At 48.7% G+C, this 11,709-nt stretch overlaps 4 protein-coding genes across 4 annotated transcripts; 1 reads left to right on the top strand and 3 right to left on the bottom strand.

Annotated features, from left to right (window-relative positions):
* Positions 1-279: 279 nt before the first annotated feature.
* Positions 280-3,581, bottom strand: FTJAE_4233 (phosphatidylinositol 4-kinase; the record flags this gene model as incomplete). Its single annotated transcript, XM_037350617.1, has 5 exons — positions 280-319; positions 372-512; positions 622-3,053; positions 3,177-3,363; positions 3,502-3,581. 5 exons carry the CDS (start codon positions 3,579-3,581, stop codon positions 280-282), a joined length of 2,880 nt encoding a protein of 959 aa, XP_037208687.1.
* Positions 3,582-5,450: 1,869 nt separating this feature from the next.
* FTJAE_4232 (DNA polymerase epsilon subunit C) lies at positions 5,451-6,437 on the bottom strand (the record flags this gene model as incomplete). The annotated part of the gene is made up of 1 exon (XM_037350616.1): positions 5,451-6,437. One exon carries the CDS (start codon positions 6,435-6,437, stop codon positions 5,451-5,453), a length of 987 nt encoding a protein of 328 aa, XP_037208686.1.
* Positions 6,438-8,931: 2,494 nt separating this feature from the next.
* FTJAE_4231 (hydrolase) lies at positions 8,932-10,353 on the bottom strand (the record flags this gene model as incomplete). Its single annotated transcript, XM_037350615.1, has 4 exons — positions 8,932-9,737; positions 9,790-9,868; positions 9,920-10,176; positions 10,227-10,353. 4 exons carry the CDS (start codon positions 10,351-10,353, stop codon positions 8,932-8,934), a joined length of 1,269 nt encoding a protein of 422 aa, XP_037208685.1.
* A 445-nt stretch (positions 10,354-10,798) lies between these two features.
* On the top strand, positions 10,799-11,692 carry FTJAE_4230 (uncharacterized protein; the record flags this gene model as incomplete). The annotated part of the gene is made up of 3 exons (XM_037350614.1): positions 10,799-10,814; positions 10,873-11,112; positions 11,184-11,692. 3 exons carry the CDS (start codon positions 10,799-10,801, stop codon positions 11,690-11,692), a joined length of 765 nt encoding a protein of 254 aa, XP_037208684.1.
* Between the last annotated feature and the right edge of the window lie 17 nt (positions 11,693-11,709).

Here is an 11,709-nt window from a genome sequence, read left to right as displayed (position 1 = left end):
CCCCCCCCCCCCCCTTATTCTACGTCCCTCCATTTTACCACGTAATAAAAATAAAAAGTCCACACTACTTCCTATCCTCCTCACCATGCGCAGTCGCCAGTTGTCATATAAAACTCACATCAGTAAGTGTTTCGGCTATTCAGCCATGTCTATCATCCGCAACGCCATCTCATATGCCCTCGAATTGTACCAATGTCGCTCCTAGCTCTTGAATTTTTCTCCTAAGCATTGAAATCAACTATCCCCTGCCTGTCGAGTCTTTTTCTGTGTTGAACTTGTCTAGTAGATGCCCTGTGTACGGTATTGGAATGTGTCATAGCTGAGAAAGATCAATACGCGGTATTCGAAACTCAGAACGAGGTTTCACTTACAGGCGAGTGTAGTAACTGCCAAACGATTTGGCAACGAGATCATCCACGAAATGTTCCGCTTCGTCGGCGCTCAGGTGAAGCTGGAACCTCTGTCGAAGGGTATTTGTCACTTGAGCGATGCCAACTGCAAAGCAGGGCATCCTGGAGTCATGTCCCATCATCGCTACCAGGTCAATAATGTTGTCTGCCGAGCGACGCAAAGCTGAACACCGCGTTAGCACAATTCTCAACATCGTATTTCTGGTGTAACTTGCCTTGAAATGCTTGCTTGCAAAGTCTCTTGTAGTCTTCAAAATCAGGAGAAAGTGGTCCACCCAAAACATCGACATATTCATGCGTCAACTTGAACGGCGCCGCCTCAAACCCAACTGAGCCAGGCGAATTGGAAAGCATGAAGCCAAAGTCGATATGGATAATATGGCCCTCGCTGTCCACCAAGACATTGCCGTTGTGTCTGTCCTTGAGTTGGAGAACGTAAGAGATGATGCTGTATGCCGCCAGTGACTTTTTGAACGCATCGACGCCAGCCTGAAACTCTTTGCTATCAGGTTGGCCAAAAGCTTTGAGAAAATGGTCTCTCAGTGTCGCAATGCGGTTACGAGGGTTCTGGCCAGACTCAACGGAGGCCAGCGTTAGACTTCGCTTCAGCGAGTGGAGAGACACGCCGCTCGTAATGGTTTCGATCAGACCCGACGACTCTCCAGTTACTAGAATTCGCATACGTTTGACCCAGACATCAGTGCCGGCATCAACCCAAATCTTATGACACACATCGATGAGCTGGCAAGCAAATGCCTCTTGTCGAAGATCAGCTCCTGTCTTGACGATGACACTAACGAGATCCCAATTCTTCATCCAACCGTAAGGCGATGATTTGCGAATTCGTTCCTTCTTAGCTTCCCAAGCCTCGCCAAAGACGGCCGCACTAGGGTCATCACGATCTCCGCGCCGTTGGACACCACCAGTCTTGATATCGTTCTCCATACGCTCACGTCCTGCACTAGCATTCAGATTCGGGTCAATCTGCACGTCTTCCTCCAGGTCGGGGTTGTGTACAGGGATCGGCGTTGTGCTGGCTTTGGCGATGATTGTGTCAAAGGTTGGGCCTTGCTCGTCAACATCAAAGCTCTTCTCCTCAAGGCTCTGCATGCTGGCGATGATCTTGGCTCTGATAGCAGCTACTTCCTGCTTTGGACGCTTTCCGCTGGTGGCTTCCAGCTGTGCAAGCATCTGAGAGGCAGTTCGCATGTGCGTGGCTAAGGCACCGAAGTCCGGCTGATCAGCCGGTGCGCTTCGCTGAATGGGCATAGTCATTCTTCGTGAGACGGGTCCTGGGCTGTTAGATCGCGAGGTTCCCGTGCCCGATGACCGTGGCGTTGTCAAATCCAATGTCGAAGAAGACGTTGTAGCTCCACTTGGCAGACGCTGAGCAGTATGGTTCTGCGCTGGTCTAGAAGAGACTCTAACTGGCGACTCATCGATACCCTTCAAAAGTGGTGAGCTTCCCAGATCGCCCGAGGCAGGTTCAAAGACACTGTCTAGAAGAGGCTCTGGCGCCTTTACCGTGGGGGAGAGGCGAGGTGAGTCAGAAAGGTCGAATATACGCTTTGCGCGAGCGCTACCTCCAAGTAAGCTGTTAAGGAGTCGGTCATTTTCGGGTTGGTCAGGGTCGAAAGAAAAGTCATCTCTCAAAACCTCTACCATGATCAGATAAGGGACCTTCTCGGCACTATTGAGCACTGTCGCTTCAGCAGGGTTCACACGAACGATACGGTGATGGCGGCTCTTTCCAGGCGATCCATTGACCAGAGTTGGGGGGCAAATGACGGGAATGTCGATCTCGGCAGGCAAGTCCTGTGATATTAAAGCCAATTCGGCGCGCAATGCGCTCATTCGAGCGGGTTTGGGGACCAGTACCAGTCGGTTCGAGATGCCTTCCAGGGCCGTCAAGAATTGTGTTTCTGACCTGAAATAATGTTGTCTTAAAAGTCTCGTCTTTTGCACTGGCGACATGTCGCTGACAGTAAGGACTCCTTTTGCGTGGTGCGAGTGCCGCCGGGTTGCATTGTCGACCGGGCGCTGCGCATTGCCTGCTGAGTTTGGGGTCGTCGGTCTGGTAGTGGGTTGAGCTGATGGCAGTGGAAGAGATGACGTGCTGAGCTTGGCTTCCAGCGATCTCAGCTCAAGAGCGGATGGCCGAGTCGTCCCAGCTGGTGTCTTAGACCTTTGCGGCGGAATAATCAAAGGCGGCCGAGGACTGCGCGCAGGCTTGGGCGAAGAATCTCTTGACCCTTTGGGATCTGGTGCACTAAAGGTCCGCCCATTATCTCGGGCACGCCGCGATCGCGAGTTTCCGACGGTAACTGTGCGAGCCCTCATGGGCTTGGGGTTCTCCTTCGGTTCCTGCGTTTCATTGCTGATGGGTTGAGGCTTGCGAGCTTGGGCGACTGCGAGAGGGCCAGCCCACTGAGGGAACATGGGCAGCGCAATACTCGCAAGGACGAAACTAGAAAGTACCGTGACTGGTAGGACGTTTTCCGTGATCTTTTCATGACGAGCGGTATCAGCAAGACCAAACACAATGTGCTGAACCTTATTGTAGACACGGCGACATGTCTGAAACGAGTCGGATTGCGGATTCGAGGAGAGATCGTGAAGATATGTCTGAAAGAGCCAGAAGGTCTGCGCACGCAATTGTCAGTTCTCTTTTCGCCGTATCCCAGTCAATCACCGGTTCCGATGACGCGGTGGCTCGCGCATTCCATCCCAAAGGGTTGTCGATTGAATATCATCATCAAAACGTACCAGCAGCGCTGCTGTGACGGATTCTTCACACAGGTCCATCAGAAACTCTTCCAAAGCCATTGACTCATTATGCACACTGATTATGAGGTGACATAATTGCGGTAGAAAGAACTCAATATCCTCGTAGGGAAACTGGCGGAGCTTCTGGCAGAGAACATAGTGAATCCCCACGTGGTCGGCATATCGGCTGTTGCGACAGGTGGCATTAGCGATTGGCGACGTCGGAGAGGGCGGAAGAAGCGAGAACGAAGAGGCATAGCAGAGGTGTACGACGAACAGTATCGCTGGCTTCTGTAGGGCGCGCAGGGGTTTGTAGGAGACTCACGAGAGGTATGAGACGGGGAGAAAGGGGTTGGAGTTGAAGACGTCGGACTCGAGGAACCTCTGAAGCAAGTCCCACGACATTGGTTTTGGTTTACGCGGGGGAGCGAGCGCCTGTAAGGGACAGCTGGCGGTTCCTCATCTAGGGTCTGAGCTAAAAAAAAATATAAGAAAACGAAGGAAGAAATACAGGATATCGTGGCAGGCAGGGGAACGGGCGTGACAGAAGAGAGAGTCAATCAAGAGTCCATTCGCAAGAGTGACGACGGTTTCAAGCTGGGCTGGTTGATGTTCGAGGTTGACGAAACCGTCCAAGCCCAAAGTCAGTGGAGGATGATTTGTTCTTCAGAAGATTTACAGGAGTCGTTGCGGATATTAGTGGATAATGTTAGGGAGCCGGAACGGACAGCTCAGGCCTTGGCATCCACCCATTTGCATGGATGGAAGCTAGAGCTATCACCTCGGGCAGAGAAGTAAAGGAAAAACGATCGATAGCCCAATCAGAGAGCTCATTGAACCCCTGAATACAGTCTACCAGTAGGAGGTACAGGGGTTACATGGACATTGATTATATTCTTAACTTCTGTTAGTACTCTGGAGGAACTTATAACCCCTTTGAGTAGAATGATGGATTCTACATTCATTGACTGATTTATCCCGTGCTGTTATTTCAGCCACTGGACAGTTCATTCGAGAGGCATCAAGCCCGACACCAAAGGCTTACAACCTTTGGATGGTCTTATTTAGTCCGCGCGCGGACCAGAATCCTTTTGAGCAATTCGGAGTGTTATCTTCCTTCTCCATATATTCCTATTGAGACAGTGATGACTCGTTAGCACACGCTTGAGTCTGGAGACCTCCTCGGTAGTTATGATGTACTCGGTCATGATGCTCTCTTGAGGAGGTAAGAAAACCCGGGACGTTGGTCTTAAATGGTAAAAAAACTAAGGCAGTTTACTGCAAACTTCAAACCCGTTTTTGTCAATTTCACTTTGATGTGTAATTGAGATCAAAGTCTCGAGTTTCCTTACCCACAAGGACCCCAGCATCATCATTTATGCTCAATTTCCAGCTCCAATTACTCCGGAACTCGTATTATACGTATTTCAATCCAAGGTGTACTGACGTCAGTTCCACCTACATCAGTGGTTGCCGGATTACACTAGTCTACGCTCTAGGGTAAGCATACCAATAACATAATTCCTTTCACCTGGAGTTCTAGTATTTGCTTCTGTTGAGCTAACAATTGAGTCTGTTTATAATTCAATATATACTGTTCCTTTATGTTGAAGGTGATATGTTAACAGTGAGTTGAACTCTCAAGACGAAAGGCAATGAAAGTCGTCAACTTTGATTATAGGATATGTAATTCACAAACATATTTCAACCAGGGGTAAAAGTTGAAGTGATTGACATCGAACACCAGGTGACACAGATGTGACTCCAATGCCAAACGAAGAATGCCGGTAAAGTAATAAAATCCTGGGTATAAGACGCCGGAGCACAATGTGCCACGCTTCACTCCTAATTGCAGTTTAGATATGTTGGGAACGCAAGGGTTAGATCGTGAATAGGGCTGAAAAACCTATAGAACGAAGAAGCAAGAGTTAAATCACATGGGGAATTCATAATTTAAGAGCCAGTAAGTGACAAGGTGACAATAGCCTTGGCCGCCGTCCCTTTACTTAAATTGCTGTGTAATCATGCTAACGTACTCGCCGCGATGCTTTGCAGCACCAGCGTTTGATATTGCACCAGTCCGCAAGCGCGCCAGTGCGCGTAAGCGTTTAAAAATACCCAGTATGCCAAAAGTCCCTGCGATGAATTGTCTTCAATGCGCCAAACTCCAGCTCGATGCGAGTCCCCCTAAACGCCTGCCATTTGATCATTATCCCTCATGACGCATCCCAAACCTTGCAAAGACAACATATAATAATCTGCCTTGAAGGAAGATCACTGAGCCTTCTTTCTTCTGCCGCCGCGTGTTCTCTTCTTGGGCTCTTCAATTTCCTCATCACTCGAGCTCTCCTGCTTGGCCTTTGATCTACTGCCCTCCTTCTCGTTCTCGACGCGACTGACAATGTCACGGAGGAAATCCCACTGCTCATCGGCCTCGACTACATGTTTGAGCATTGGTGCCGTGACTCTCTTGGAGCCCTTCTCCTTGGCTACGTCGGCGCTTTTCGTTACGAGTTGGATCATAAAAAGCTCAAGAGCCTTGCCCACAGCGATCGGGGTCTGCTGAGCAACCTTTCCAACTTCCTCATCAGCCTGCATGATTCGTTTGATCCTGGCAGTTGGAAACTTGGTTCGAACGGGGGATGGATCGATAGCTGGGGCCACAGGCGGCGCGGCTTTGCGCGGAGGCATATCTGTATCAAAAGGTATAGCACCGAATGTCGAAGCGCGCTCTATTGTGCCAGTTCCCACTGGTGGTGCGTAGGATGTGTCGTACGCAGTCGCGTTGGAAAGCAGATTTTGCTCTGGATAGGCTTGGCCGTACGGCGCAGGTCGCGCCGGAGTGTGATGTAGTGACTGTACGTGCGGAGAGGCAAAGGTATCCTCGAATCCGTTACCAGAAGACGGGCGTTTGTCTGGCGAAGAATGGACGTAGGGGTCCTGGATTGAAGAATGTCGCGACCGGTAAGATTGATATTCCGGTCTTGTAGATCTTAGTTGTGAAGATGCTTGCTGGTAGTCGACTTGTGGCCGGTACTTGGAATCATATGTACCACCGTTGTTGTTAAAATTTAAGGATGGTGGAACATAAGAAGAAAAAGAAGTAGATCTGGCGTAGGTTGGGGACTCTGCTTTATATTCGTATCCTGGGCTAAAGTGACTGTCAGGCTGTGGATGATGGAGCTCTTCCTGAGTGGGGCCACTTGAATAAAAAGAAGAGAGGTCCGGAGACTTTGGGGCATAGCTGTCGTCAGTCGACATAATAAATATTTTTTTTGGTCCGCGGTGTTTGTAGCGGAATGATTAGGATTATGGTGGGGCTTGCACGCCGAAGCGGCCGGGATAATATTGTTTTTTGTCCAGCAGCGAACGAATAGCGACCCGTTGCAATGCAAACCAAAGGCGGCCGTCTTTGATGGTGGTGGATAACGTAGATGCTTGGCAGTACAATCGAATGAAACAGCGGGGGTGCTTCGAGAATAGGTAAGGTAGGTAATAAGGTAGCCAATACCAAAAATAACAGAGCGTCACGGCGCCTCTGAACCTTTGTAGAAGAGACTACTTTGTTTGACCAAAGACAATGCAGTCAAGTTGCGGATATCGAGGATAAACAGGTAAAAACTTAATATCTGGCTTTATTTGTCGAGTTGTTTCTTTGTGCAAGTTGCTGTGCTTGTGGTTGGTTGGTCAGTTAAAAGTATGTGTCTAAGGTAGGTATCCAAGAATAGCGGGTAAAGTAGGTAGTAAGTAGTATGATGGATGTAATATGGTGTCTAAGGAGAAACAAAGCGATCAAACTGGAGGAACGTCGTGTTCTTATTATATCAGACAAATCCAGTGAACAAGACGGACCTGCTCACACTTGTCGGATGCTAATAAGAACCGTGCGCAAAGTGAACAGGGGGAGTAAGAAGAAGAGGTTTAGCTCACGAATCAGCAAGCTCGAGCTCCCGTCTCGGACTGGGCTTGGGAATGACGATGTGATGGTGGAGTACAAGGCCACCACATGTATGTATGTACCTATGTAGGCTGGTAGGATAAGGTAAAGGTGATGCATCATGTTGGTAGACAAGTATAGAGCAAAAGAAGACAAATAGCTAACCTACATACCTTTTTAACAACTAGGTAGCTACCTAGAAGTGGAAGCGGTTGGTTGCAGTGCAGTGAGAGGGGCGGCGGGTTACCAGGGGTTGTGTGTAAGACCCCTTGTTATTGAGATGGCCACCCGTCAAAATCCCCTGTTGGATGGAGGTTGTACAATACGCGGGCGAAATGAGGCTCGGGAAGTAATGGTGCGCGTGTAAACCGACAAGGCAGAAAGTGTTGAGTCTTAGCCAGGTAGGTAAGTAAGTTCACGTATGTTAGTGATTGAGTTGATGATTACCGCGTAGACTGGACACCTTAGTGGACAAAGGTTGAGATCTAACAGGAGGTAATATGAAAATGGCGGCTGGCGTCGTTGGTAGACAGGTAGATTATCGATTATCTTGTTTGAGTGGACCGATAAGTTTTTTTTTAGGTTGACAGAGAGTTTTAAGATGAGGATGGTGTAAGTAATAAGTCTTTGATGAGTGCCAGGAATGAAAAACAACGAAGCAATGAAAAGCTTTTCGAGACTGTGGTCATGAGTCGCTTTCGCAATGTTTATCAGGGGCGTTGTTTAAACGTCAGCGTCAGCAGTTAGTCGGCAATCGTATTCGACACAGCGGCGGCAAATGGCGATGGCGGGGGAAACGAGGGAATGCCGGGCGTTTATATGCACAAACTGGACGCGGGGACCTACCTACCTAAGTTGCTCTCTACCTGGGTACAAAGTGACTTCCGCTCAAACCCCAAATCAGAGACGACGGCGTCTCAAGCTGATCCCTCAGCAGATCGGTAGGAACCATCCAGGGGGATCCTTCCCACACCACCTGCATGCACCTACTACTACGTACGTACCTAGGTACTTTAAGTTTCAGGGCAGGAACGAGCTGGATATGGTGCGTGCTTACCACGTGCGCTCCACACCGTAATTCAATACCATTTACACTTTACGCGTTTTCTCAATAATAGTACTGCTGCACTTGGCTAACTCACAGTCTTCCATCCTATAGTGGATAAGATGCGCTTTGTTTATTAAAAAGTTATTCACTCCTCCTGTCTCTACTCACTTGCTCATATCTCGAAGCTCACGATGCAATGTTAGTTCCCTGGCTGCGAACTAGCTATGCCCCTCAGCAGAGACTCCTCACTGGCATTTCGTGTTCAGCCTCAAACATAACATAAACATGGCTAACGCTATCTGCTTTACGAGTTATGCCTAATATCAGCCGCATGTTCCGCCTGCGCGCCTGTGGAGTCCATTCCTGGGCCCTTCTCCAACGAATATGCTGAAATGCAGCGCTGATTCAGATCCCAGAGTGACTGGCATGGCTTAGATGCCTTGTGGCAGCCCTAGGCGCTCACTTCAGGCTCCCATCGTTGAGATGCACCCACAACATCATCAGTGACTGACTGACTGACCTAGTCTACGGGCTGCCTCATGGACACGTCACCTCTGAACTTCAGCAGGCAGATATATCAATCTCTACCAAGTAAGTTCCACTATTTTCCACCTGCATATCCTCTTCTGCCTCTGCACCCTGGTGATGATACACGTTGAGCTTTAATCCCTGAGCAGGCCTGGTGAGGACGAAACCGAGTTTTGTACTATGGTTCCTGATTCACCAACTACAGGCCTCGTCTATGAAATTTTACTTGATCTAATCTGATTCTATACTCTATCCCCATTCAGCGTACCCCATTCAAGCATTCGCCTTCTAATCTCCTTGACAGCAGTTCGAAGTCCTTGCAGCCTCTTATCCTCTGTACTGGATAGGAACAGTGAGGCTACTGGCCACGCATGAATTCCTCCGTCGAATTTCTGTCCTTCAGCTTGAATCCCAATCTTGGCTTGTCGCTTGAGGAATTCTTCAATATCTGGCGCGAACACTTCCTCTTCTCCAAAGACGATGAAGTATCCTCGTTCTGGACTGGCTGCTCTCCAGAGCCCCTCATCGACGCAGTCACCAGGAGAAGCCGGTTGCTGCTGAACCATGTTCTCTCCTGCATACTCGTGTGCATATTTCCACAAGGTTCTCTTGTCCAAGAAATCACTTTTGGAGCTGTAATGTAAATTGGACATCAGTGTTATCCATGGCGAAATTAGTGTAGCCATACGCGGGAGAGGCAGATGAAGTGGAGTCGTATCCGGGAGGCCGCCCCGGATGTTGACCTTCATGCCCTTCTTGTCTTGATTGTCAGCCTGAGCGCCCAACTCGAGCAACAAGCTGAGAATCAATGAGCCGCCAGCCGAATCTCCTGAAACGCAGATCTTGGATGCGTCTTGCACGACTTCAAGGACATGCTTGTAACCTTCAAGTGCCTCCAGGACCTGTCTTGGGTAAACTTGATCAGGTACCAAAGTATACTCGAGTGCAAATATTGCTGGGTTATTAAATCCAGCCTCAACAAGGAGGTGATGCCAGGCCATGAGGAATTCAAGGTAAAAGTAACTTGAGCCCATCAAGAACCCACCACCTTGTGATAATCAGCAATGTGAACACATGGTTAGTAAGTTTTCTGAGCATACCGTGTGCATAGTAAAGGACAAAACCTGGAGGATTTTCCGGTTGATGCATAATCCAAGTGCCCTTTGTTTTAATATCTCCCTGCTACAGTTAGTCATCGCAACACAGCCATAGTGAGAAATTGAGACCAACTTTTCCTATGTTGTATTCCCTGTAGTGAACTGGAGATCTGATGTAGCCATGGCGAAGCATGCGCCAGTGAATGAATGGTAATGCAACATGTTTGCCGAAGAAGACTCGCCCAACCTTGGCGGGGATATTGGCGAAGGTATACCGCACACAACGTATCACAAGATCCTCAAACACAGTAGCTGTCTGAGTAAACGCAAGTTGGCGACTTGAAGGAGTCAGATAACGGTCAGTGATGAACTCATAAGGAAGTCGAATCACTATGTTGCATAAGTTAGACTGGCATAATATGTAGTGACGGACAACCAACAGAGAAACGGTAGGGCTCTAAGACCCGTGAATAGTGTCAGAAAGAACCCAGCGTGCCATATGAGTTGAGGCGCAAGGAATATGAGAAATACTCCACAGTCAACGAGGCTTATAGGACCAAGGATCATGGCGAGGACGGCTTTTCTTGATGGCAGAGGCGTTTCATGAGGTGTGAAAGGGAATTACGGGCAGGTTTCCTCCCCCTTAATTGAATGTCTTTGTGGCAACTATGATTGTAAGTTCCATTGGCTATAAATTGTAATTTTATGGCTCCAATTGGTACAGTTTGAGTAGATCGTAAAGGGACGCGTTGAAGATAAGTTATGAGATCGATGATGGAGGGGCTGGATTTGAAACTCTGGGCTGGAGCAGCTTTTTAACGGCTGATAAGAGGCCACACACTCTTTACATGTGATGGCCCTTGATGAGAATTATCTCTAAGCAATCACAACTACTCAACAGGGGCACTCGTTCAGTAATAATTTCCTCATTCATGTGAAGGCGATGGCTTGTTGCTTCGTAGTCGCTGACATAAGCCAACTGGGGCCAACTTCTCACCGCATGAACACCACGATGACCATTCGAGCCTGTAAGTTCAGAACTGCATTTCCTGTAAATCATAACGTTTAGCGCTATATCTCTGATAGCACGGGTCCGTACCTTGCAAGTAGAAAACACACGCATCAGAACATCATTACCACCTCCCCATCTTAGCTGGCAGACGAGATCTTTCAGACTCTCCAAATCCTCAACAACCTACTACGACATGGGCGAGAACCCCCCAGAAGAAGCGCCCTTCCCTCTGACGGATGTCGACAGATGGGTCCTCTCTCAGACTGATGAGGAGTTTCACAAACATGATTGGGAGGAGTTAAAGGAGATTATCAGTAAGCAGCTCTATTTAGAATCTAGTCGGCATTTCTGCTCTGTTTCGAGCCCAGTCATTGACATTGGACAGGGACGAACAACCTCTCTGTCCTGAAGCGCAAACCCTCCGACCTTCGTCGATACATGGCTTGGACTGCAGAGACCAAAGCAGAATATGGCTCCATGACGAATTATCTTCTTGTAAACCGCCTGCCTCAGGAATGGGGAAACCCACCATTCACACCAAAGTCTACTGTCCCTTTCGAGGACCCTTCAGATTACCGTATCTTGATCAATGACTGGCCTTACGGATTGGAACCGGATATCAGACACATTGTTGTGTGGTTGCGCACAACCGTCCCTACGGACTCCGAGACTGGTGATATGACACCCGAGAGCAGGGCTTTGGTCCAGTCATTCATCAAAAAGACATTTATCGATGCTCTGGGTCCAAACGGAGAGAGCAGAGTGCTGTGGTTCAAGAATTGGGTCGCCCTCCAGAGTGTACGCGCCCTAGAACATATTCATGTCCTAGTCCGCAATGTGGACGATGATACCCTTGAGCGCTGGACTGGAGAGCGTCCGAAACAGAAGCCTTAGATAGCCAATAGACTTAG

Source organism: Fusarium tjaetaba (genome assembly GCF_013396195.1).
Source record: "Fusarium tjaetaba strain NRRL 66243 chromosome Unknown NRRL66243_c0000080, whole genome shotgun sequence".
NCBI lineage: Eukaryota > Fungi > Ascomycota > Sordariomycetes > Hypocreales > Nectriaceae > Fusarium > Fusarium tjaetaba.
Note: the sequence above shows the minus strand (reverse complement) of the source record. Positions and strands in the feature narration are given on the sequence as shown.